Source organism: Chrysemys picta, chromosome 2, assembly GCF_011386835.1.
Source record: "Chrysemys picta bellii isolate R12L10 chromosome 2, ASM1138683v2, whole genome shotgun sequence".
NCBI lineage: Eukaryota > Metazoa > Chordata > Testudines > Emydidae > Chrysemys > Chrysemys picta.
The window spans coordinates 289,884,213-289,907,737 of NC_088792.1; the positions used below are offsets into that span (position 1 = coordinate 289,884,213).

The following is a 23,525-nucleotide window of genomic DNA, read 5'->3' on the forward strand; positions in this document are numbered from 1 at the left end:
CGCAGCCTGGGGCAGGAGAGTTGGAGCCCTGAGGTTCAGTGCAGGGGGCTGCGTGGGCCCCCCTGAAGGGAGAGAGGGGCCCTGGGGGCCCGGCCTCCTGAAGGGTTCCTACCAGGGACTGTTCAAAGTTGGGGTGTAGCTGTGCCAGTGGCCAGCCTGCAGCTGCCAGGGGAGAATCAGCCCCAGGCGCCCCCCATCCCCGTTCCCCAGTGCACAGATGCGGGCAGGTGCTTTGGAAGCTTTATTGATTCCAGCTCCAGACCCCACAGGGGCACAGTGCCAAGGCTGGGTGAGCGCGGGGCAGAGGGGAGCCCCTCCTGGCAGCCACGGCTCAGCTGAAGGGCACTCCGCCCTGCTGGGGGACGGACGGGCCTCGCGTGGAGCTGAGGGCTTGCGGTCCTGAGCAGGGGCAGACGTGCCTCCGTGGGCCCCACGCCAGCTCCAGGGAGCCCCTGCCCAGCTAACACCCAGCTCACGGGCTGGGGAGGGGGCCTGAGGGCTGGCTGGACCCATGGAGCCCGTGGCACTGAGCCGGGTGGGGGAGCTGCGCTGTCAGGTGGGAAATAGCCAGCCCCTCGTCCTGCTGCAGTGGGTGAGGTCTGCAGAGGCAGCTCCACACCCCAGCGATCCCCCGTGGACCCCGAACCCAGAACCATGGGTGCGGGGCCCCACTGGTGCAGCAAAGCAGCATGCCTCCTCCTTGGGCCCCCGCCAGCCTGGGAGCCAGGCGCTGGGGCTGTCCCCCTCCTGGGGCACTGACTGGGGGGCTCTGGCCAGCACAGACCCACCTCCCATGGGACCAGCAGAGCCCCTGGGGGCAACTCTAGCCCCACACAGCCCCAGGGACCCCTTGGCCCAGCCAGCTCCATCCGGTCCCAGGCCTTGCAGCCTATCCGAGTCCGGTGTGGGGGAGGGCACACGGAGGGGGAGGGCCCAGCCCCCCCCCCCCCACTATAACGAGGGCTCTCCATCGACCTTCCACCCCGGACACCGGGGTTCACACTCGCTGGTGTCACTGCGGCGCAGGGTTCAGGAAAAGCCGCAGCCCCACAGCCAGGTGGTCCGAGCAGCCGGCCAGCTGGGTGATGAAGGAAAATTTCTCCACCTCCTGGGCAAAGCAAGAGGACAGCGGTGTCAGGAGCACAGCAGGCTCCCCGCTCCCCCCGGAGAATGCAAAGGGGGGGTCCCCTGAGACTACAGATCCCAGCATGCAATGCACCAGGTCTGGCTGAGCCAGAGCAGTGCAGGCTGGGACTTGTAGTCTCCATGGGCTGCAGCCTCCCCTCAATCAACGCTGAGCACTGACACAGCTCGCTACCCCTTCCCGGGCACGGCCAGGCCAGGCTCCTTCCCCCGCTGCAGGGCAGGGAACTGCCCAGAGCGGGGCCGAGGTCCCAGCCAGCATCTCGTAGCACATCGGGGTCAGAGCCTGCAGAGAACCCAGGCCCCCCGGCTCGGACCCTTCCAGGGAGCCCCAGACCGTGCTGAGTAGCTCTTTGAATCCCCCGCCCCCGAGCAGCGATTGAGCGAGGCCAGCCCCCTGCTGCCTGGCCCCACGGCACCGTACCACCGAGCCCCCGGAGCGTGGGAGCTGCTGAGAGCCCCCGAAGGATCCGACGTAGCGAGTGCGGCTGCCAGCCCCAGCCACCTCCCCAGCACGGCCCCCGCGGCCCTACCAGCCCCCAGCAGCTGGCCCCTGAGCTGGGTCTCAGCTGAACCCCCTGCTCCGGGCCCAGCGTCCCTGGCTGGGAGCTCTCCTGCACCTGGGCTCGGGGCCTGCCCTTCACTCCGTGGGGCCCAGGCTGGCGGGGCCCCGGGCCCCTCTGGGCACTCACCGTTGTCAGGCTGATGGGGGCGGGGTGCTCGCGGTACAGGATGTAGTCGATGCGACGCCCTTCCCAGGGGCTCCCTGCTGCCGAGGGGTCGGGGCGGCCGTCCCGCAGGATGGGACCCGCCAGGTACGTCCGCCTGCCTTCCTCTTGCTCCAGGGTCCTGCAGGGTGCACGGGGAGCCGTCAGCAGGGTGGGGGGAGGGGGGCTCTGCGTGAGCTTAGGTGGGGGGCTGCACGGCAAGGGAGGGCCATGCACAGGGTACCCCCAGTGTCCCATTACCCTGTGCAGGGGCGGAGGCAGCGCCTGCCTCGGACCAGGGCTGTAAGCCCCTCTGCCCCCCCAGAACTACCGGACGCCTCCCTACCTCCCCTCCAGTGCTCTGGAACCCACAGAGCCCCCGTGCATTTCCCTCCTCCAGTGCTCTGGAACCCACAGGGCCCCTGGACCCCCCCCCCAGAACCCACGGATGCCTCCCTGCCCCCCCCTGGAACCCGCGGGTGCAGCCGTTACCTTTTCAGCTTCTCTGGGGTCGACACGGCCTCCTCGTGGATCTCCAGGTAGTTCAGCAGGGTGCCTGCAGGGACGTGAGCAGCAGTTAGAGCCTCCCCTTCTCTGCCATTCCCCCCACCCCAAAATCTTCCTTCACCCACGGGTACCTCAGCAGAGATCTGGGGGGGCGGCGGGGAGCAGGGCTGGGACAGCAGGGGCTCCGGGTCGGGAGGGGCATGGGCAGAGCTGGAGGGCAGGCCTAGGCTAGCAGGGCCTCTGAACCCCTGACCCCCGGTGTCTCATCCTGAGCTCCCAAAGGCTGGGCCCCTGGGAGGATTTGGATCTAGATGTTTATCTGCAGCCCCAGACAGGGTCCCGGCGCCGCGGAACTGAGACAGAGAGGGCAGCAAGGCTGCGCCGAGCGCTGGGCCGGCCAGACACGTACCTATGGCCCAGGGCTGGTCCTGCCTGGGCCCCACTCGGCATGGGTCTTGGTACTGGCGGAAGATGTCATGGGTCTGCTCCAACTCGTCCCCTGGAAAGAGCCGGCAGAGTGAATGGGCCCATCTGCCCTCCCCCCTCCCCTCACCCACCACTCCCGCTGCCCCTCCCCCTCCCCCTCCCCTCCTTGTGTGATGAAGCGGGAAATTTCTATAATATTTGTATGATGCCGATGTGTGCCTCAGTTTCCTTCTATACTTTGCTGCTCCTGGAAGAGTGCAGGAGACACAGGTGTGTGTGTGTGTGTGTCACTCGCTGTTGGGATCAGTAATTAACTGCTTGGAGCAAACCCAGATCAACAGAGGGTCCAGGGAGACAAGAGAAGTCCCAGGACTGAACAGAGCAGGAAGCCTGCAGGTGGGACTTGGGACCTGAGCTGGGGGAGAGAGGGGCCAGGTGGCTGGGCTACGGGCCCCTTTGGAGGGACCGAGGCAGAGAGACAGGGAGCCCCAGGAACAGAGTCCATCACGCTGGGCTGGCTCCTGGCTCTGGCTGGCCCTTTGCCTCTCTGGGCTAGCCCGCGGGCATTCATTTCTGCAGCCAGGGGACTAGTCAAAGGCTGCCTGTGTGGCTGCAAATACCCCAGAGCCTCGTGCCCTGCAGGGCCCGGCACCCTCGTCCCGCAAGGGCTGGCGTGGCTGGGTTCGCTGCAGGGAGCCCCGGAGCAAGCCAGGATCGCTGGGGCCCGACGAGGGTGCGGCACTCCCCAGGGACGGGTTCCAGGCTGGGCACGCCATGACACCCTCCCCTGCCCCCACCTGAGGAGCAGTTGTCGAAGTTGAAGTCCCCGCAGAACACGTCGAAGGCGACGACGTCCCCGTGCTGTGTGTGGGCGTCTTGGAACTGCTGCACCCAGATGAGCCCCTGAGTGAGCTGGTTGCAGCGGATCTGTGCATCAGCTGGGGGGGGGGGGGGGAAGAACAGGGCTTGATTACAGGGGGCCCAACTTCCTCGTGTGTGAAAACCGGACACTGCCCCTGCTCCACCTCTTTCCCTCAAGGCCCCGCAACCCCCCCCCCATCACTCACTGCTCTCTCCACCACCCTCCCCTGCCAGCTGAGCAGGGCTCCGGGGGTGGGGGGGGGAGAGCTGTGCTCTGGGGGTGGGGGGGAGTGTCTCCGGAGGTGGGGGCTGAGTGGGGCAGGGGAGGGGAGGGAGGGCCATGGTCTGTGGGTGGGGGGGAGTGGGGCAGGGCGGGGGAGGGGAGGGAGAGCTGTGATCTGGGGGTGGGGGGAGTGGTGCAGGGCGGGGGTGGTGAGAGCCTCTGACTGCCCCCTCCCAACACTCACCGGCTGGAGCATGCAGGTGTGTGCAGTTCAGGTAGCCCACAATCCTCTGCCTTTCTGCTGACCCCAGCTGCACCTAGCACGTGCACATGGAAACGTTGTCAGTTACAAGCTGGAGGGCCACCGACAGGGTCGGGCCCCACACAGCACAGGCCCCATTGCGGGGAGGGGTGGGGGTGCAGGGGGGGCCAGGGCGATAGTCAGAGCCGCAGGGAAGGAGGGTCAGTTTCAGCCGTCAGAGCAGGGCATGGCTGGGAGCTGGGAGGAGACGACCCCCCCGCGGTTCCTGGACCCACGTGTCCGTCACCCCACGGGTGCCCTGGACTCAGCCCTTATTGTCTGGCTGGGGTCCCAGCACCTTGTGGGGTGGGAGCCTGGCTCCCGGGGCACATCTAGACAGCCTGCGGCAGCGAGCCCCCAGCGCAGGGCGGGCTCGTCCCCGGGGTCAGAGCCGAGCTCCAGCCCCAGCCATGTCCACACGGCCGGTTGTGAGCGCTCGCGCGAGCCCTGCTAGCCCCAGGCTGCCCCGCCGGGCGGACACACCCTGGGTGACTGTTCCCAGCGCTGGGAGGAGGCAGCGCCCTGGACAAACAGAGCAGTTTCCAGCCCACGCTGGGGTCACTGCCGGAGCAGGCGTTTCCAGGCCTGGCTAAGGGGGAGCGAGCGGCCGGGGCGGCAGTGGGGTCAGGTGCCCAGGGGCCTGTTGTCAGAGGCTGAGCCCCCTGCAGCCATCCTGCTGGCTCCCAGCCCCGCTGCCGTGGGCTCTCACTGCTCTCCTGGCAGGGCCGTTCCCGAAGCGCCTGCTCCCCGCCAGGCCCTGGGCTGCAGACACCCACTCTCCCGGAGCCGTCCAGCTCCGGCCACAGGCACTGCCCGAGGGGCGTCCCCCCCACCGGCTGAACAAGAGCATCGGGGGCCCTGCCCCCGCCACCCACTGCTGGGAGCCCCAGCTCACAGCCCCCTGTCTGGGGATCCTGGGATTTGGGGCAGACGCAGGCAGCTGCTGCTTGTGGGACAGGTAGTCCTGGGCACCCCGCAGCTGGAGCAGCTCCTCACCTGCACGGAGAGCAGCCCCTTGGCAGACAGCGCGTCCTCACAGATACCGTTGGGGTAGCAGCGGTACTGGGCGGCCAGCACGGGGTAGCGGCTGGCCAGGAAGAGCCCGCTGTTGAAGACCTTGAGGGCAGAACAGCCCTGCAGCCCGTAGGCGCCCACATCGTACACGATGTGCTCGTAGAAGGGGCTCAGCAGCTGGCACAGCCGGGCGCCCGCCCGCTGGTCAAACACCTCCTGCAGGCACATGAAGTCCACGTCCGGCGGGAAGGGCGCCGAGATCTCCCCGGGCCCAGCCCCTCCGTCCCCGTCGGGGACCTCAATCACCACGCTGGCATCAGGGCGGCGGGCACCGCTCCCCGGCCACGGCGGGCTCGACTTGGTGGCCCCGTACTTGGTGGGCGGCAGGAACTGGTGGCTCCTGGGGCCGGCGAAGCTGGCGCTGGCCTCCCCCTCCGTCAGGTGCTGGCCGATGTGGGCCACGCGCTGTTTGATCTGTCCCAGGTTGCTGAACTTGGCCAGGCCATTGGGCAGGAGGCACACGTTGGCGCTGACGAAGCTGAAGGCCTTGCCCTTGCCCGGCAGCTCCCACCCCACTGGCTGGCGCGAGAGCATGTTGTGTTTGTAGGTGAAGGGCCTGCGGGCAGCCTGAAGGGGGAGCCACAGCAGCAGGCCCAGGAGGGCGACGGGCATGGAGAGGATGAGCAGCAGCAGCAGCAAGGGGCCGGTGACCAGCGCCCGCAGGGGGCAGCGGGGGCAGCACTGACGCTGGCGCCGCTCCGCCGTGGTCTCCCTGAGGTCGAGGAGGCAGTCAGTGGCCCAGTAGCTGGGGAACAGCAGGTGCTGGCCCAGGCTGTACAGGCCTCTCAGGAGCCGGTTCGGGAACGGAGACTCCCGCAGGAACATGCTGCACGGCACCAGGGGCGGGGGAGCCCGGGCGTTCCTGCTCCACCTGCCTCCCGGGGGCTCCGGTCAGACCTCGTCACGCCCCGGGGGTCCCAATGCACGGCCCCGGGGTCCTGCAGGGCTGGGAGGAGCGGCTGAGTGACCGGCGAGCCTCGTGCACAGCGCTTCGCGTCCGGGGAGGTGCTGAAGGGAGAGAAGGAGCAGAAGTCAGCGCTGCCTGGCGGGTGCCGGGCATCATCGGGGGCAGGCGGCGTATGGTGGGCTCAGCCCCATGCCCCTGGGTGAGTGGTTTGGACATTGGCATCTGCCCCTGCTGGTTACCTGGGGCTGATGACCCCAAACACCCCCTGGTGGGTTCACAGACCGGCCGGCCGGAGCCTCCTCTGAACGGGGGTTTGCAGCGGTTTCCCAGGAGCAGAGGGTGGCAGCGCAGGGCCTCAGCTACCGCAAACGTGGCCTGAGGCTCAGTCCTCCCTGGACAGAGCCTGTGGACAGGCTGCAGGGAGGGACTGGCGGGGACCAGGACCTGCTGCGTGTGCTAGGCTCCCTGCTGAGTGCCAGTGTAACACACACACCGCCTGGGGGTGGTGTCTGTCCCATCGAGTGGCACCGAGACCACTTAGCAAGAGAGAGAAAACGAGTCTGCTCTACAGCCCTAGCTACGAGCCAGTTGGCTTTTAGCTCGCGCAGTAGAGGCTCCAGCAGCCCCAGATTCGATCCCCCCGCCGACGAGCGGGTCTGTCAGCGTTACACCAGGGCGCCCGCCCATCTCGCCACAGGGACGGCTTGCATCTCCCTCCCCCATGCCCGGCCCCATGCCCCTGCCCTATCACCCTTACCTGGGCTCTCCTGCCAGCCTGGCTTCCTGAGCCCTTCCCTGCTCTGCCCCACCCTGGCCCCCTCCCTGCTCTCCTTCCCCCCACTCTCCCTTGCCTACCCCGGCCCCGCTCCATCACCCTCACCTGCTCACCCTGCTTCCTGAGCCACCCGCCGGCAACGCGGGGGCCCAGCTAACCTGTCCCTCCAGGCTGTCATTTCAGGGGGCCTGCCAGGTGTCATGCAGGCAGCAAAGAGCCCAGAGCAGGGAGCCAGGACGCCTGGGTTCTCTCTCCAGCCCTGGGAGGGGAGTGGGGTCTAGTGGCTAGAGCAGGGGGGCTGGGAGCCAGGACTCCTGGGTTCTCTCTCCAGCCCTGGGAGGGGAGTGGGGTCTAGTGGTTAGAGCAGGGGGCTGGGAGCCAGGACTCCTGGGTTCTCTCTCCAGCCCTGGGAGGGGAGTGGGGTCTAGTGGTTAGAGCAGAGGGCTGGGAGCCAGGACTCCTGGGTTCTCTCTCCAGCCCTGGGAGGGGAGTGGGGTCTACTGGCTAGAGCAGGGGGCTGGGAGCCAGGACTCCTGGGTTCTCGCTCCAGCCCTGGGAAGGGAGTGGGGTCTAGTGGTGGTGGTGGAGGTGTGACGAAGTGGGACTGTTCTTAATGTTTCCTCTGAATACTGTGTGGGTGCCTCAGTTTCCCCTATGTATTTCTTAAGTCTCTAGGTGGCGGGGAAAGGCCAGTGTGCATAAATCACTGACACTCTGTCTCCCTGGCAACAAATGGCCAGGGCCCCTTCCCCCCCTGCAAGGAAATAGCTAAAGGTGAACAAAGAGATCAGGTGACCTCCTGGCCCAGGAAAGAGACAAAGCCGGGAGAAGGAGGGGCTGGAGGGGGTTTGAGAGTTGGAGCTACCTGGGGACTAGGAGTGAGGGCAGACGTGGGTGTCTGGCTCTCTGAACCCCATAATGGACCCGGCCGAGGGGTCCCATTCGCCGCTGTATCTACAAGCTCTGTTTTAGACCGTGTTCCTGTCATCTAATAAACCTCTGTGTTACTGGCTGGCTGAGAGTCACGTCTGACTGCGAAGTGGGGGTGCAGGACCCTCTGGCTTCCCCAGGACCCCGCCTGGGCGGACTCGCGGTGGGAAGCGCACAGAGGGGCATATGCTGAATGCTCCCAGGAGAGACCCAGGAGCTGAAGCCGTGTGAGCTTCTTGCCCTGAAGACAGTCTGCTCGGAGGGAGAGGAGGCTCCCCAAAGTCCTGACTGGCATTGTGGGGAGCAGTTCCAGAGCATCGCCCGGGGACTCCGTGACACGGGGACCCCTGGGTTCCATTGCCAGCTCTGCCCCCAGCGCCCTGTGACCTTGGGGTGTCCTTGCCCAGTTTCCCCCTCCCAGTACCGGTGCCCCGGGCACTGACCTGGCGCCTCCCCATTGGCTGCCGTCAGAAGCAGCCACCTGCCACCTGGCCGGTGCGAGAGACCCCCCGGCAGCTGCCGGCCCCGCCCCGGAGCCCCCCTCACCGAGCGCGGCAGGGGAGCCGCTGCCGGGCCGAAAGCGAAAGCAGCCGCCCCTACCTGGCCGGGGCCCCCGCCCCGAGCGCTTAAAGGAGCCGCAGCCCGGGGCGGGGGGGGGGGGACCCAGGAGGGGGCGGCCAGGCCCCGCCTCCCCGGGTCTGACCCCCCCCCCCCGCACCGCGCAGGAGTCTGTCCATGTCCCCCCCCAAGCCCCTGGCCAGGGCTGGCTCTTACCCCGCAGTCACACACCCGCCTGCCGCGCTGGACTTGGGCCGGGACTCGGGAGCAGCCCGGGGGGCAGGGGCAGCCGCAGGGCTCAGTAACCCTTCCCGGAGAGGGGCGCGTCGCGTCATTGCCCAGGTGGGGAAACTGAGGCACGGGGTCGGGGATGGACTCAGCGAGCCTGCGCAGAGCCGCGATTAGCGCCCAGGAGCGCCGTGCCGAGCCCCTGCCGGGGGTCCCTGCGGGGCCAGGCCCGCGGCCGGGGAGGGGGAGGAATGCGGTGCTCGCAGACGGGGGACGATGCGGGGCCCGGGGCGGGGGAATGCGGGCCCCGCAGACGGCCGAGGGAGGGGGGCGGCGGCGATGTGGGGCCCGCAGAGAGGCGGCGGCGGGGGGGGGGATGCGGGGCTCGCAGATGGGGGATGGGGGGGCGATGCGGGGCCCGCGGCCGGGGGGGAGGAATGCGGGGCCGGGGGGGGGGCGATGCGGGGCCCGGGGGGGGGGATAAGGGGCTCGCAGACGGCCGGGGGGGGGGGTAATGCGGGAGTGCGGGGCTCGCAGGTGGGGGACGGGGGGCGATCCGGGGCCCGCGGCCGGGGCTGCCTCCTGGCAGGTGTTTAACGCCTGGCCCGAGTCGCCGGGGCTCTCCCGGCGGCGAGTCCGGGCTGAGCCGGGTGGGCGGGAGCCCGGCTCCCCGGCCCGTTACGCTGGGGCGGGGGGGGGATTGAAATCAGGGGCTGGGACATTTCCCTCAGCAGCCCGACGGGTCTGTGTGCAGCGCCGAGCCGCGGCGGGTCCCACAGCCACTGCCCCCGGGCCGGTTCTCCCCCGCCGCAGGGGAGGGGCAGCAGGGCCGGGGCGCTCCTGACCGGTGCAGGCCGGCGGCTGCCCCCTGCCTCAGCTGCCCCCTCCTCCGCCTCTGGCCCCCAGCAGATCCCCCTCCCCAGCCCCCACCAGACCTAGCCCCTGCCCCCCGCAACCCTCCCTTCCCAGCCCCCGCCAGACCCCTTCCCAGCCCCTGCCCCCAGCAGGCCCCCTCCCCAGCCCCCGCCAGCTCCATCCCCAGTCCCTACCCCCCGCCAGCCCCTTCCTCAGCCTCTGGCCCCCAGCAGATCCCCCTCCCCAGCCCCCGCCAGACATAGCCCCTGCCCCCCGCAGTCCCCCCTTCCCAGACCCCTCCCCAGCCCCTGCCCCCAGCAAGCCCCCTCCCCTCCCCGGCTTCGCTGTACAGACCCGGGAAATGCCCTGAGGCGCTGCAGGGGAGCGAAGGTCATTGTGGAAATCCCCGAGGGAAGCTCATGGAAAGTGAAACCACCCAATTGTACCTGGCCTCTGCTTTCTGGGGCGGGGGTGTGGGGGGGGGCTCCTGCCTTCCCCTGCCGAACAAGCCCCTCCCCAGCCGCAGACCCCCCCGGACAGGGTGCAGGGGCGCCAGGGGCAATGCTGCAGCGCTCTGGGGCGCTGAGGGTGCCAGTGTGGGGAGGGGACGGCCTGCTTCCTGGGGTCACGCCCTGGCCCTCGGGGGTGGGGTGCGCGGTACTTTGCAATGAAGGTTTCTGTGCGTGGGGGGATCGCTCACTTCGTTCCTTCTGCAGGCCCAGCCCAGCGTCCCCCACGAGCTCCCCGGGTACCCCCTTCCCAGCCCCCCCCATTCTGGGACTCCCTGCAATCTCTTCCTGCCAGGGTCTCTGGGTGCCCCCGTCATCCCCCAGCTACCCCCATCTCCAACAGTGACACCCTCCCTTCTGGGGCTGCCCGTGGGAGCGCGTGGGGAGGAGGCAGGTGGACGGAAGGGGCAGGGGGTGAGTGGAAGGGGGCTGTGTCCCCCTTTGCTAGCGGCTGGGCCCGGCTGCACCCAGATTCAGCCCCCCCCCCCCCCCCCCCCCATGCAGCCTGATGCTTTGCAGTATCGTGGGCTAGCAGCAGGGCAGGAAGGAAACCGGCAGAACAGAGCCTCCACCACCAGAGGAAGTCACATCTGAGCTGCCCTGGCCAGCACCTTCCTCCGCTCCGCCTCTGAGCCCCGGGGCAGGAGGTGCCTCTGCCGCCCCCCCCCCCCCCGTTACACAGGGAGAAGCTAGCACAGCCGTACAGGGAGCCAGAGAGGCCGGTGAGGGCCCCTGGGAGAAGAGTGGGGCAGGCCTGGGACCCCCTGTGGTATCCAAAGGTACCGGAGGGCTCCCATCACGCCAGAGACGGGCCAGCAGTGATGCTGCAGTACACTGTGAGTTAACCCTCCAGCCTGTGACATGTTCCCCATTCGACAGAGGGGAAACTGAGGCACAGGGCGGGATGGTGACTTGCCGAGGGTCACATGGCGAGTCAGCGGCAGAGACAGGGCTGCAGCTGAGCTCTCCCAGTTCCCTTCTCAGCCCCCAGCACATCCTTCCCCCTTCTCCTCAGAGCCTCACGGAGGCAGGTGCAATCTAGTTGTCTGACCACAGCTGTGGGAAACGGGAACTCCTGCACTTTGGCTCCAGTGCTGTCACTGCCTCTCGCTGCAGCCCGGGAGCAGCCGCAGGGCCGAGCGGTGACACTCCGGGCCGGGTCGCAGCTCTCGGTCAGGATGAGGAGGGACGGCTCCAGGCCTTGTGCAGAGCCGGGTGAGGACTGTTCCACGAAACGGTTTCCCATGAGAAAACGCCGGTTCATCAGTCGGGTGGGAGCAGGTGGGTTTGAACAGAGCTTGCCCTGGGGCAGTTCTTCAGGTCAGGATGGACTTTCTGGTCCAATCCAGAACAAGAGACAAGCCAACAGCCCAGTGCCAGGAATGCAGGCACTATGGGATCTCTCTGTGGCTCTCTGGCGGGTCTCAGGTCTGCCCCAGTGCAGAGCGGGACATGCTCGCCCACCTCAGGGGGGAGGTGAGGGAGAGGGAGGGCTCGCTGGTCGGTGATGCTGTCTGACGCCCCAGGCAGACGGGTTGTGTTGAACAGGAGTTCTGCCTCCTCAGGAAAGCGTGTCTGGAACGCCAGCCCTGGTCCCGCACTAGCCTGGCGCCGAGCATGCTGCAGCCTGTGTCTGTCCCTGCGCCAGCGGCTGGCACTGGAAGCTCTGAGCAGGGAGCAGGGGCTTGGCTCTGAAGGGTTCACAGGGATGCCCAATGCGATTTAGTCAGCAGTGTGTCTCCCAGACCCTGCACACCTGTACCTAGGGTTCCCCCCAGCACCTCCCTGCCAGATCCATGCACCTTGAGAAGGGAGCAAACTCCCCAGGGGGCCCCCTTCATTTCCCCCTTTGCCAGGGCCGGCTCTACCATTTTTGCCGCCCCAAGCAACAACAACAACAACAAAAAGCCACCTGGACTGTGCTGCCCCAAGAATGGCTGGAATGCCGCCCCTTGGCACGTGCTTCCTCCGCTGGTGCCTGGAGCCGGCCCTGCCCTTTGCTGTCGAACATGAAAGTGTCACCTACCGGATCCCCCTGTGTCCTGCTGCAGCGTCCAGGGAGCTCTTCAGATGGGGCCTCCCAATCCGTCTGGAAAACACATCAGGTCTGTCAGTGATTGCAAGTGACTCTCCGAGAACCCAGCCGGCCCACCACAGCACCATGTGTCATGGCACCAAGACAGGCCACCCACGCTTGCCAGGAGCAGCGGGAGGCAAGGAGAGCAATAATTTCACAGTTCATCCGTCTGCCTGCCATCCCCCAACCTGTCTGTCCATCCCTCCCACCCATCTGTCCAGCCCCTCCACCCCTTCTGTCTGTCCATCCATACACAGCCCCTATCTACCTGTCCATCCCTCCCACCCGTCTGTCCAGCCCCTACACTGTCGATGTCTGTCTGTCCCCATACACAGCCCCATCTACCTGTTCATCCACCCCCCCCTGCACCCACAGCTCTCTGTCTGTCTGTCCCTGTGCACATCCCTCTGTCTATCTACTGCTACTCCTGGCCGGGCTGGGTCTCCCCCTTGGCAGTGAGCAGCTCCCAGACCAGAGCTGCCAAGGACACGGAACAGGGATCGGGGGCAGAGACAGGCAGAGCTGCTAGGGCCCATGCAGCCCGTCTCCTGGGTGATGCAGGACCGTTCCCTGCTGCCCGTGTGCGTCCCAGGGCTGGTGGGCAGTGCCCAGGCTCCTGCCCCTTGCCGTGGGAGCTCAGCCACCGGAAGGCTCTGACCAACCCTGCCCAAGACCGGCCCAGTCGTGTGCCAGGATCCTTCTCCCCCCATCCCTTCCCCTCCTGCAGCAAGTCCCTGCTGCTTCCCCCAGGTCCAGCACAGCTCCTGCTGGCAGCCCTGCCCCCCCCCCGCCCACTCCTTACGCTCCATCCCGGCCTCCGTGCCGACAGCTCCCGGAGTTTCCTTCCTGCACGCCTGACCTTGCCCCTCCGGATGTCCCAGCACCTGGAGCACGGCCCAGTTAGCGCTGGCCTAGTGCCCCCCAGCTGCCCCTCTGGGGGGGCGTGTCCAGCTGCAGGGTGCGCACAGCTCTGCTCCCTGCCCAGCCCGCGCTGTGCTGAGCCCACCGCCCCCTCCCTTTCCGGCTCCTCACGTCACTGTACAGCGCTGTGCACGTCCGCAGCACCGGCACAAGAACTGCAGGTGGGGAGGAACGGAGGGCACGGGGGGGGAGGAGCTGTCAGCTAGGCAGGCCCCAGCCCGGGGAGGGGGCTCTGGCAGCCAAAACCAAGCCGGGAGCCTGCAGGCAGCCAGTACAGATCCCAGAGCACGGGGTTACATACCAAGGGACAGGTTTCAGAGGGGTAGCTGGGTTAGTCTGTATCAGCAAAAACAACGAGGCTTCTCCTCGTTATACCCAAGGGACGATCAACAGGCCTCCCCGTTCTGCCCCCGGGCTGCGAGAGCCGTTCTGGAGCAGCAGGGAGCTGCTGGGAGTGGGGTGCAGCGTGCTAGCCCCACGGCCACGCAGGTTTCTGGGGGCCCAGGGGACAATCTGAAACAAGGCCAAAATAATGACCGCTGGGGGGAGGGGAGGCTGCCCGCTCCGGGCATTGGCACCCAGCACGTGGGATCGCAGTGCCACTCAGGTGGGCCTGGCCACAAGGGTCACGACAACGCCACTCGGGTGGGAGGCCCCCAAATGTGGGGCCCTCAAATGCGGGGCCAAGGGCAAACTGCCCCTTTGGGCTCCTGGGTGGCCCTGGCAGCCCCCTGCAGTGCACACAGGAAAGGCCAGACTGGGTCAGTTTCCTGTCTCTGACAGAGACCAGCCCCGGCTGCCTCAGGGGAAGAAGTCCGAGATACTCTGCCCCATGCCGCCTCCTTCTGACCCTAATCGCCAGTGAAGGGCTGAAGCCCGGAGAGGTCTCACCCTTAGCACCAACTCCTTTCACTCCAATCCTTTTCTGAATCATGCTAAGTTCTTGACCTCAACAGCTTCCTGTGGCAGTGAGTTCCACAGGCTAATTGCATGTGTGAACACAGCTTTCCTTTCATCAGTTTGGAATTAGCCACCTTTACATTTTCCTGGCTGTCTTCTGTTATGAGCTAGGGAGAATCAGAGCTGCCGCTCTCCCATCTCTATCCCATTCATCATTGTATCACGTCCCTTCTTGTTCAAGTGCTAATCCTCAGAAACACTTAGATTCAGCTCCACTCAGCACCCCCTTTATTTTGATTTCACCAAGGTACCCAAGGGCCTCAGACCCCTTAGTGTGTTTCTCCCCACACACCGCTATGGGACAGGGCAGCGCTATTAGCTCATATTACTGAGGCATAGAGAGGCTAAGTGACTGGCCCCAGGCTGCTCAGGAAGTCTGTGGCAGAGACTTGAAGCCAGGTCTCCCAAGTCCTCAGCTGGTGCCACCCTTCCTGTGCATCGCCCTGCCGCGGGATCCCACCTTAACGCTGGCGTGTCCCCACCAGCGCCTGTATTTGCAGAGTGCTGAGCTCGGGGGAGATGAAAACACTGAGCGTGATGGAGCGTCCCAGGCTCACCCCCATCTGGGAGTGTGTCCCAGGGGCTGTGGACTCATAGGGTTTAAGGTTGGAAGTGACACTTGGATCACGTACTCGGTAGGGCCCAGGCTGTTCAATTTCCCCTGGTACCAGTGGTGATTTTATATTTACTTCCAGGTTATTGATGAAAACACTGATTGGGGTCAGGCCGAGAACCGATCCCTGGGGAAACCCATTAGAAACATCCCCCCCTCCCCCTTTGGAGAGAACTCCCTGCTGATGACCAATTGCTGAGTGCTCTCCGGTCCCTGGTTCTCCAGCCCCGGACTGTGTGTCCCCTGGATAGTGGAGTGCTACGTTCTCGGTCACAATGTGGCGCAGCACAACGTCCCATGCCTCAGGGTTTGTGACGTTAGGAGTCTGATCTAATATCTCATTGGACGGTGACAGGGCCAGAAAGAGTTAATTACCTCAAAGACTGACCTGATCCATGGCCCAACTTTAGTGACTGGTTAGGAAGATCTGTAAATGAATAGAGCTTTGAAATGCAGCCGGCATTGTTAGAGGTAGAAGGGGAGATGTGTGCTCAGGTCTTGTGATATAAGCAAACAAGTCTTGTCTATTGCTATAGCTTTAATTCAAAGATCAAAAAAGGAATATTAACATGTAGGAAGATACTTGAGTGAAATAGTATTATTGTCTCTATGTCTCTTTGAAGGTTGTGGTAACTTGTATCTGAACTGTTTAATGGATAAATTACCCTGTGCTAATTGCCAGGATGTTCGGGAGAAGGAGAGTTAAGCCTATTGTTTTCTCATGCGAAAGGCTGCTGGAAATGTATAAGAACCCTGGGACATGATCCTGCTTCATCTCAGGTCTGCTTTGGGTTTCAAGAGGGGGAAACCTTAAGCCACAAGGATTGAGATCCCCAGTCACTGACTGGAGCCACCCTGAGCATGGACATTGGACTATAACCTCTGGACTATTTCTAAAAGGACTTTTGGCAATGACAAGCTCATCTCTGCTGTATCTGAACCTCAAGAATTGAATTCAAGTCTGTCTGGATATTGATCTTTTAACCAACACTCTCTCGCTTTTCTTTTTTAATAAATTTTAGCTTAGTTAATAAGAATTGGCTAGAGCGTGTATTTTGGGTAAGATCTAAGTTATAATTGGACCTGGGTATGTGGCTGATCCTTTGGGGTTGAAGAACCTTTTCTTTTATATGATGAGAGAAGATTTTCAGTCATCATCATACCTGACGCGTGTGTCTGGACGGAGGCCTGATGCTGGGTCTGTGCTGGTTGGTAAACTAAGTATTGGAATATCCACCAGCATTAGGGGTTTGTCTGCCCCGTTCTGTTTGCAGTTCACCCTGATTGCTTCTATCCCGCATGAGCCCTAAGGTGCCAGGGGCCGGCCCTCGGCACAGGGTGGATTTCACCAGGAGCCCAGCAAGTATCTCTCGGCCAGTCGGACGTTGCCAGCCAAGGACTTGCTGTGGCTTTGCGAAGGCGGAGCAATTCTGCAGGCTCAGGGAGCTGCCGAAGGTGCTGGCACAAAGCGCTGGGCTGTGAAGGTGGCACCTGTCGCTCCAGGGAAGAGGGAATCACTCCGTGGAAGCTGGTGCTGCGCCAGCCCCTGGCAGGCTGCAGGGATCAGCCCCTGCTGCTGGGAGCCGCCAGACCCTCCCCTGGTTTTCTTCAGCGTCCGAAGGGCTTGGGAAAAACCCACCCCAGATATTGGACAGTTATTTATTATGTGAATTGCAATGGTGTGTCGGAAGTCCTGCCCCAGCCATGCCCCTAGTGTGTTAGGTGCTGCACAGACACAGAGCGAAAGGAGTCAAACTCCATTTGATTTTCAAGGCAAGGCCAGCTGCTCTGGGCAGGGTGTTAGGAGAGGAAGAATGCTGTACAAGCAAGGTTTTGAATCACAGAGAAGGAGCGTGGTCCAGTGAGCCCTGGGCTCTGTTCCTGGCTCCGCCACTGACCGTCTGGGTGACCTTGGGTGAGTCACCTCCCATCTCTGGGCCTGTGCGGAGGGCACCATTGCAGATTTTGGTGGTGGTCGTGGTGGGCAGCAACTTTAAGCGTTACTAGAGGCTACTTGCTCACCTGAAAACTCTTGTTTTTTGCAGATAACTTAGATATAGTGCCCCTGTCAGATAATAATTTCTAATTCCTATATAAAGAAAGAAAATTAAATAAATATTAGACCCACTCAGCTCTAATACTAACATGTTCAGACATCTTGTGTCAATTCACTTAAGGGACACTGGTTTGGTTTAAAAATGTAATGTCCATTCTTTCTTTGTTACTAACTCTTGAATACAACAATTGTAGAAAAATCTAGATTACCTCCCAGCACTTTTTTGCAGTTCTCCAAGCTTGGAATAGATCATTTAACTTTTGGAAACATCCCAGTAGGGCAAGGCCCCGTGAGTTTATACTGCACCTGCCTGGGGCTCTAGGGGTGTTACCCCACTACAAATAATAGACCAGAAACTGGCTTTAAACAGGAGTGAAACTGACACTGTCAAGTCATTTTCATAGTGTTGCCAACCTCAAATGTTCAAAAATCATGAATCAGGCTCACCAAAAATCATGAAATTGGCTTTAAAATAATGAGATTACGCAAAAATAATAGATTTGGGGATCTTTTTATGTACAATCTGCTTTTTGAGCCTTTTGGGTGCACGGGGTCATATTTTGAAGCTTTATTCACAGCCACAAGGGCTAGAAACTTACGTTGTCTTTAAGAATGAAGGCTGAAATCATCACATATCACTTGCCTCCAGGAGCTGGGACTTTAAGCAAAACAATAATTATCATGAGATTCATAACAAAATCATGAGCGTTGGCAACACGGCTTTCACTTCTGTTTAAAGGCTAGTTACTTCCCAGAAGGCTCTTAAACACAACACTACAATGACTGAGTTGCAGTTCTCACAGGAGAATATTTAAAACCAAACACCAAGAAACTTCCACATTTTAAAGCTGAGAAAAAAATTGAGACGTCTGAGGTATCTCAGGGCCACTGCAGGCAGGAAAGGAAAGGAAATAAACAGGCCCAGGAGCTCGGTGCAGCTTTTCCTCTTGAAAGAAAGTTGGAGGCTCAAATCTTCTAGCCCTTAATCCAGTAAAACTTCCATTGCCATCAGCACCTCCACTCACAGATATTAACATGTGCCCCATAACTATACACGTCATACGTAAATATCTGAGCCCTCTTGTCCAGCGTTACACATCCTATAGACATTGGCTCAGAGACTGGAGTTTCTGGCATATTCTGACCAGTGCTGAAGACAGATGGTGCCCAGTGAACACCACAACTCATGACAATAACAGTCGACTTTGTGGATGCAGTTTCTGTTCTTCGTCCTGGAATTGGCCTGAATACAGCTGAGCTGAAACGCTACGAATTTGATGTATAATCACCTCTGATACTCATACGACACTTTCTCATTCCTTCCTTTTCTCAAACTTAGCACAAAAAATAACAAAACAAAATGGGTTTCCGTTAAAATCTAAATTTGCCCAGCAGGCATTGCTGTACAACCCAGCCTGCCACCCACTGGCCGCTAAGTGCTCTCCTCTCATCCGACTTTCTTTCTTCATCCTTTCTGACTCTGTGCTGCTTTCCATACTGTCAGCCATGACCTCCTTCCCGATTGCCTGGGCCCATGGGCTGCAGGCTCAGAGAACTGGCCTTCTTGGCTTGGCTCCCATCTGAGTCCTCTCTCTTGCAGCATGCAGCAGAGGGAAAGGTTGGTGCAGTGGATAGGGAGCTAGCCCTGAGAGACCTGGGGGCTACTCCCGCTCTCCCCCAATGGACTTCCTGTATGACCTCTGTCACGGAGTCCCCGGGCGATGCTCTGGAACTGCTCCCCACAAAGCCAGGCAGGACTTTGGGGAGCCTCCTCTCCCTCGGAGCAGACTGTCTTCAGGGCAAGAAGCTCACACGGCTTCACCTCCTGGGTCTGACCTTGGAGCATTCAGCATATGCCCCTCCATGCGCTTCCCACAGCGAGTCCGCCCAGGCGGGCTCCTGGGGAAGCCAGAGGGTCCTGCACCCCCACTTCGCAGTCAGACGTGACTCTCAGCCAGCCAGTAACACAGAGGTTTATTAGATGACAGGAACACGGTCTAACACAGAGCTTGTAGGTACAGAGAACAGGACCCCTCAGCAGGATCCATTCTGGGGCCCAGCGAGGCAGACCCCCGTCTGCCCTCCCTTCCAGTCCCCAGCCAGCTCCAAACTGAGACCCCCTCCAGCCCCTCCTTCTCTGGGCTTTGTCTCTTTCCTGGGCCAGGAGGTCACCTGACCTCTTTGTTAACCTTTAGCTATTCCCTTGCAGGGGGGGAAGGGGCCCTGGCCATTTGTTGCCAGGGAGACAGAGTGTCAGTGATTTATGCGCACTGGCCTTTCCCCACCACCTAGAGACTTAAGAAATGCATAGGGGAAACTGAGGCACCCACACAGTATTCAGAGGAAACATTAAGAACAGTCCCTCATCTAAAGACTTCCAGATCTTTAATGTAATTACTAGCCCTTTCTTATCTTAATCACAAAACCCCAGGGGCACAACCTGGGAGAAGCACCTCTCTGCAGAATGCACATTCCACACTCATTCTGGGTAGTGAAGAGCTCTGTCTGGAAGCGCCTCTCCTTTAGTCCCCCCTGCCCTCCCTAATTGGCGCCCTTGTGCCTTTGTTCCTCCAGCTAACCCTTCCTTCGGACAGCGCTCGGAGCTCAGTGGGGGACAGTGCCATAGGGAGCTAGCGCCTAGCACCGGCTGGCGTGGGTCCTATTCCAGACAGTGAACAGCGCCAGTTACCAGGTAGATCTCAGCCAGTCTCTCTATGCTGTGCAAGGAACATGGGCACTGCCAGGTGGGATGAGCCCAGCGGCCCAGCCCCGGGCAGGATCTGTCTCCTGGTTGTGTGTCTGTCAGCACCCAGCACACCGGGGCGCTAGGCACCACGGCAATACAACAATGCATAATGGCAGTTGTAGAAAGTGGGGCACCGATACGCTGCCTGGGACATTCTGTCCAAGCCGCAGGGAACGGCTGGCTGGTGCAGGACGCTCCCTCTCACGGACAGCGGCTAATGGAACAGGATGGTCGTTTTATTCACGTCTGGTCCTTTTTCAAATCTGGATGTACCCGTGACCTCCCCACTATCTAGTGGCAGAGAGTTCCTCAGGCTCACAGCGTGTTTTGTAGAATGATCTTTCCTTTATCAGTTTTATGTTTGCTGCCTCCCCTTCTCCCCTTGCTCAGGGTGGTTTTTAATATAGAGAGATTTGAGCCCACAATACACAATGGAAAATGCAGCCCCTTGGCCCCTGCCCCCTTTGCAGGACAATAGCATGGAGAGGACACTGCTGCCCACAGAGACCAGTGGCCATGGCCGTGTCCCTGGCAGGACTCCAGGCTGGCAGAGTGGCCTGTCGCTCTTCATTCCTTCCAGCGCCTGTTCTTCTGAGCTCAGAATCTCTGCCAGTGCCTCATCTCTATTCCCAGAGAAAAAGCGGATCCAGGGAGAGTCTCCCGACCAGCCTTGCTGGTGCAGAGAAGTGATTTACCATCTCTGCAATGTCCTTATCGTCCTTGATTTACCCCTTGGTGTCTAGAGGCCTCCCCGATCTGTTCACAGACCTCTGCCGTCCCACGTTTCAACCATTCCTTCTTGCTTGGTTTTTGGCCTTTGGCTCTTTCCTCTCCCAGTTCCCTGTTCACCCCCCTCAGTCCCCATCTATTGGCTTTGCACTGCTGGGTTTCCACTTGTCAGAGGAACCTTTGGGCTTGAACAAACTCCTGCATCTTCCTACGGAGCCGTCCTGGGCTTTCCTCACCTCTCTGCTACCCGTGCCCCCCCCTCCACGAGGTACAACAGGAACAGCACTGCACCCCTTGTGACGTTGTGAAGCCCGAGCTCGTAAGCTGAAAAAGTACGCCCCACTGGCTGGCCCCCTGAGAGCGAAGGGCTATGAGGTGAAGATGGACGCCCTGATTGTCGGAGCCCTGGGCGCCTGGGACCCCTGCAACGAGCGTGTGCTGCGGACCTGCGGGATCGGTCGACGCTACGCACGTCTCATGCGGCGCCTCATGGTCTCAGACGCCATCCGATGGTCCAGGGACATCTACATCGAGCACATCACCAGCCACCGACAGTACCAGGAGGCGTGAGCCAGAGTGACATCGTTCTCCCACTACGAGAAAGGGACCAAGTGACCTTCTCCGTTGGATCATATGAACTGGAACCATAAACTCCCTGAACATTAAATCTCACCAAATGAGGGTCAATCCATCCTCATCATCATATCCACTCATTATACTCCACACCCGAACATAGCCACTTTATGAACTTAATACCCTCATATCTTAATGTCTATACTTTGACCCATCCACCTTTTACCCCCAATCAGGGATATTGCAGATTATGTATTCCTCATGCCACCTTATCTTAAACCAAACATTGCCCCCTCTATAATCTGTATGTTATTCCCTGATAACCAGAAACTTCTATGCTCAAACTCTGTTCACTATTTTTTTTTAACATCATCTTAATAAAATTTTTAAATCTCATTGGAGGTGACAGGGCCAGAAAGAGTTAATTAACTCACAGACTGACCTGACCCATGGGTGAACTGTAGAAACTGGTTAGGAAGATCTGTAAATGAATAGAGCTTTGAAATGCAAGTCTGTATTGTTAGAGATAGAAGGGTAGAGGTTTGCTCATGGCTTGTGATGTAAGCAAACAAGTCTTGTCTATTGCTATAACTTTAATTCAAAGATCAAAAAGGAATAGTAACATTTAGGAAGACACTTGAGTGAAATAGTATTATTGTCTCTAAAAAAGAACAGGAGTCCATGAAAGCTTATGCTCTAATAAATTTGTTAGTCTCTAAGGTGCCACAAGTTCTCCTGTTCTTTTTGCGGATACAGACTAACATGGCTGCTACTCTGAAACCTGTTATTATTGTCTCTATGTCTCTTTGAAGGTTGTGGTAACCTGTATCTGAACTGTTTAATGGATAAATGACCCTGTGCTAATTGCCAGGATGTTTGGGAGAAGGAGACTTAGGCCTATTGTTTTCTCAGGCCAAAAGGCTGCTGGAAATGTATAAGAACCCTGGGACACGATCCTGCTTCATCTCAATCTGCTTTGGGTTTCAAGAGGGGGAAACCTTAAGCCACAAGGATTGAGATCCCCAGTCACTGACTGGAGCCACCCTGAGCATGGACATTGGACTATAACCTCTGGACTATTTCAAAAAGGACTTTTGGCAATGACAAGCTCATCTCTGCTATGTATCTGAACCTCAAGAGTTGAATTTAAGTCTGTCTGTATATTGATCTTTTAACCAACACTCTCTCGCTTTTCTTTTTTAATAAACTTTATCTTAGTTAATAAGAATTGGCTAGAGCGTGTATTTTGGGTAAGATCTAAGTTATCATTGGACCTGGGTGTGTGGCTGATCCTTTGGGGTTGGAAGAACCTTTTCTTTTATATGATGAGATCAGATTTTCAGTAATCAGCATCATATCTGACAGGTGTGTCTGGACGGAGGCCTGAGGCTGGGCACTTTAAGGGAACTGCGATGTTTGGACGTCTGAGTAACCAGTGAGGTACTATAGAAGCTGTTTTGGTAAATCTAAGTATTGAAATAACCACCAGCGTTTGGGGTTTGTCTGCCCCATTCTGTTTGCAGTTCACCCTAATTGAGTAACCTCAGCTGGCTCCCACGGGCAGCACCGTCACACCCCTCCACTCCTGCCCTGCAATGCAGGCTCTCCGCAGATCCAGCTTGTGTTTATGGAAACACGCTGATGGGGCGGAAAGCCGGCTCGAGGAGAGAGTTACAGAATCCAGGCTCACTAGAGCTGGGCTGAGGGTCTGTCATGCAGGGCACCTGCCTGGCCACGTCCTTTGACAATATCCTACGGTCCATCGCGGAGGGCAGAGAATCGGAGCATTCTGGGCACAGTGCAAAGCCTTCTGAAGTCAGCAGGCGTCTTTCCATTGGTTCCACTGGGTCTGGATCAGGCCCTTTCTGGAGCCTGGCTGTGAGACTGGACGTCTCTCTCCCACCTCCAGGGGAGACCCAGGACTGGAATCACTCCGAAGCGCTTTCCGTGCTCCAGCCTCCACTCTTGCAATTCTCCATGCCTGGCTGCTCCTGCCCACGTTTGGTACCAGAGGCAGCAGCCCCTCTTCCCCCAGGTGTGCAGAGGTCAGGAACGCAGCACACCAGTACAAGTTCCCGCTGCTGGCTCCCCATCCCATTCCCTATTCGGTCCACGGTTTTATGACAGCACTTACCTCCGCCTCCGACAGAATTCATCACCAGCAGGCCATATGGTGCGGCTGAGTTACACGGTCACGTCCTTTGGAAGAACTGCGGCCAGTTAGCAGCTCCGGGCCAGGATGTGGAACGTGCGTTGGGCTCACGCCGAAGAAATGTGTCTCTGCCAGCGGGGTGACCTGTGCGCTGAGCGGTGACAGTCTTAATCACGTTTCCTTGGGAAACGCCCCGTGACACCTGGCAGCTCAACACACGCATTCTTGCTGTAGGCGTGTTTGGAACTCCACTTGCGGAACGCCCTCTGGTCTGCTGCCTGCCTAACAGGTCTTGCTTCCAGACTTCCTGCACTTTACTATTATTACAGAGTCATTTTACTGCACTCCACGGCATGAGTCCAGGTCACAGGGTCTGCCCCAAAGAACCTACAGTCTAATTATAGACGTGCCCCAAGCACCACCGTTAATAATCACACAGAAGGAGGACAGCAATGCGGAAGGGTGAGGGTTACCAGCTTATGTCGTTACCTGGTTACTCAGCTGGCAGGACTTCGGCTCACTCAGTCGATGTATTGCCTTCCATGGTGCAGAACATTCACAATGGGAGAGGTTAGTTGGTCACTCTTTCTGCACCTAGAATCATAGAATATCAGGGTTGGAAGGGACCTCAAGAGGTCATCTAGTCCAACCCCCTGCTCAAAGCAGGACCAATCCCCAACTAAATCATCCCAGC

General features: G+C 60.2%; 1 protein-coding gene across 7 annotated transcripts; it reads right to left on the reverse strand.

Annotated features, from left to right (window-relative positions):
* Positions 1-228: 228 nt before the first annotated feature.
* LOC101931283 (sphingomyelin phosphodiesterase 5-like) lies at positions 229-23,064 on the reverse strand. 7 transcript variants are annotated; one of them, XM_065582290.1, is made up of 10 exons: positions 22,814-23,064; positions 16,598-16,664; positions 12,031-12,093; positions 5,165-6,250; positions 4,112-4,184; positions 3,581-3,721; positions 2,767-2,856; positions 2,343-2,406; positions 1,836-1,992; positions 229-1,108 (listed from the first exon to the last, which is right to left on the reverse strand). In XM_065582290.1, exons 4-10 carry the CDS (start codon positions 6,065-6,067, stop codon positions 1,013-1,015), a joined length of 1,524 nt encoding a protein of 507 aa, XP_065438362.1. In that variant the 5' UTR covers positions 6,068-6,250; positions 12,031-12,093; positions 16,598-16,664; positions 22,814-23,064; the 3' UTR covers positions 229-1,012. The 7 variants fall into 7 exon arrangements, with proteins under 7 accessions (XP_065438362.1, XP_005313816.4, XP_065438360.1 ...); XM_005313759.5 differs by lacking the exon at positions 16,598-16,664; XM_065582288.1 differs by lacking the exons at positions 16,598-16,664; positions 22,814-23,064 and adding an exon at positions 12,884-12,960.
* Between the last annotated feature and the right edge of the window lie 461 nt (positions 23,065-23,525).

Coding starts and splice junctions, on each gene's coding strand:
- LOC101931283 (XM_005313759.5), bottom strand. CDS start 6,067: ATGTTCCTGCGGGAGTCTCCGTTCCCGAACCGGCTCCTGAGAGGCCTG. Junction 4,185..5,164: donor AGGGGCTGCTCTCCGTGCAG/GTGAGGAGCTGC, acceptor TGCACGTGCTAG/GTGCAGCTGGGGTCAGCAGA. Junction 3,722..4,111: donor ACACCTGCATGCTCCAGCCG/GTGAGTGTTGGG, acceptor CCCCCCCCCCAG/CTGATGCACAGATCCGCTGC.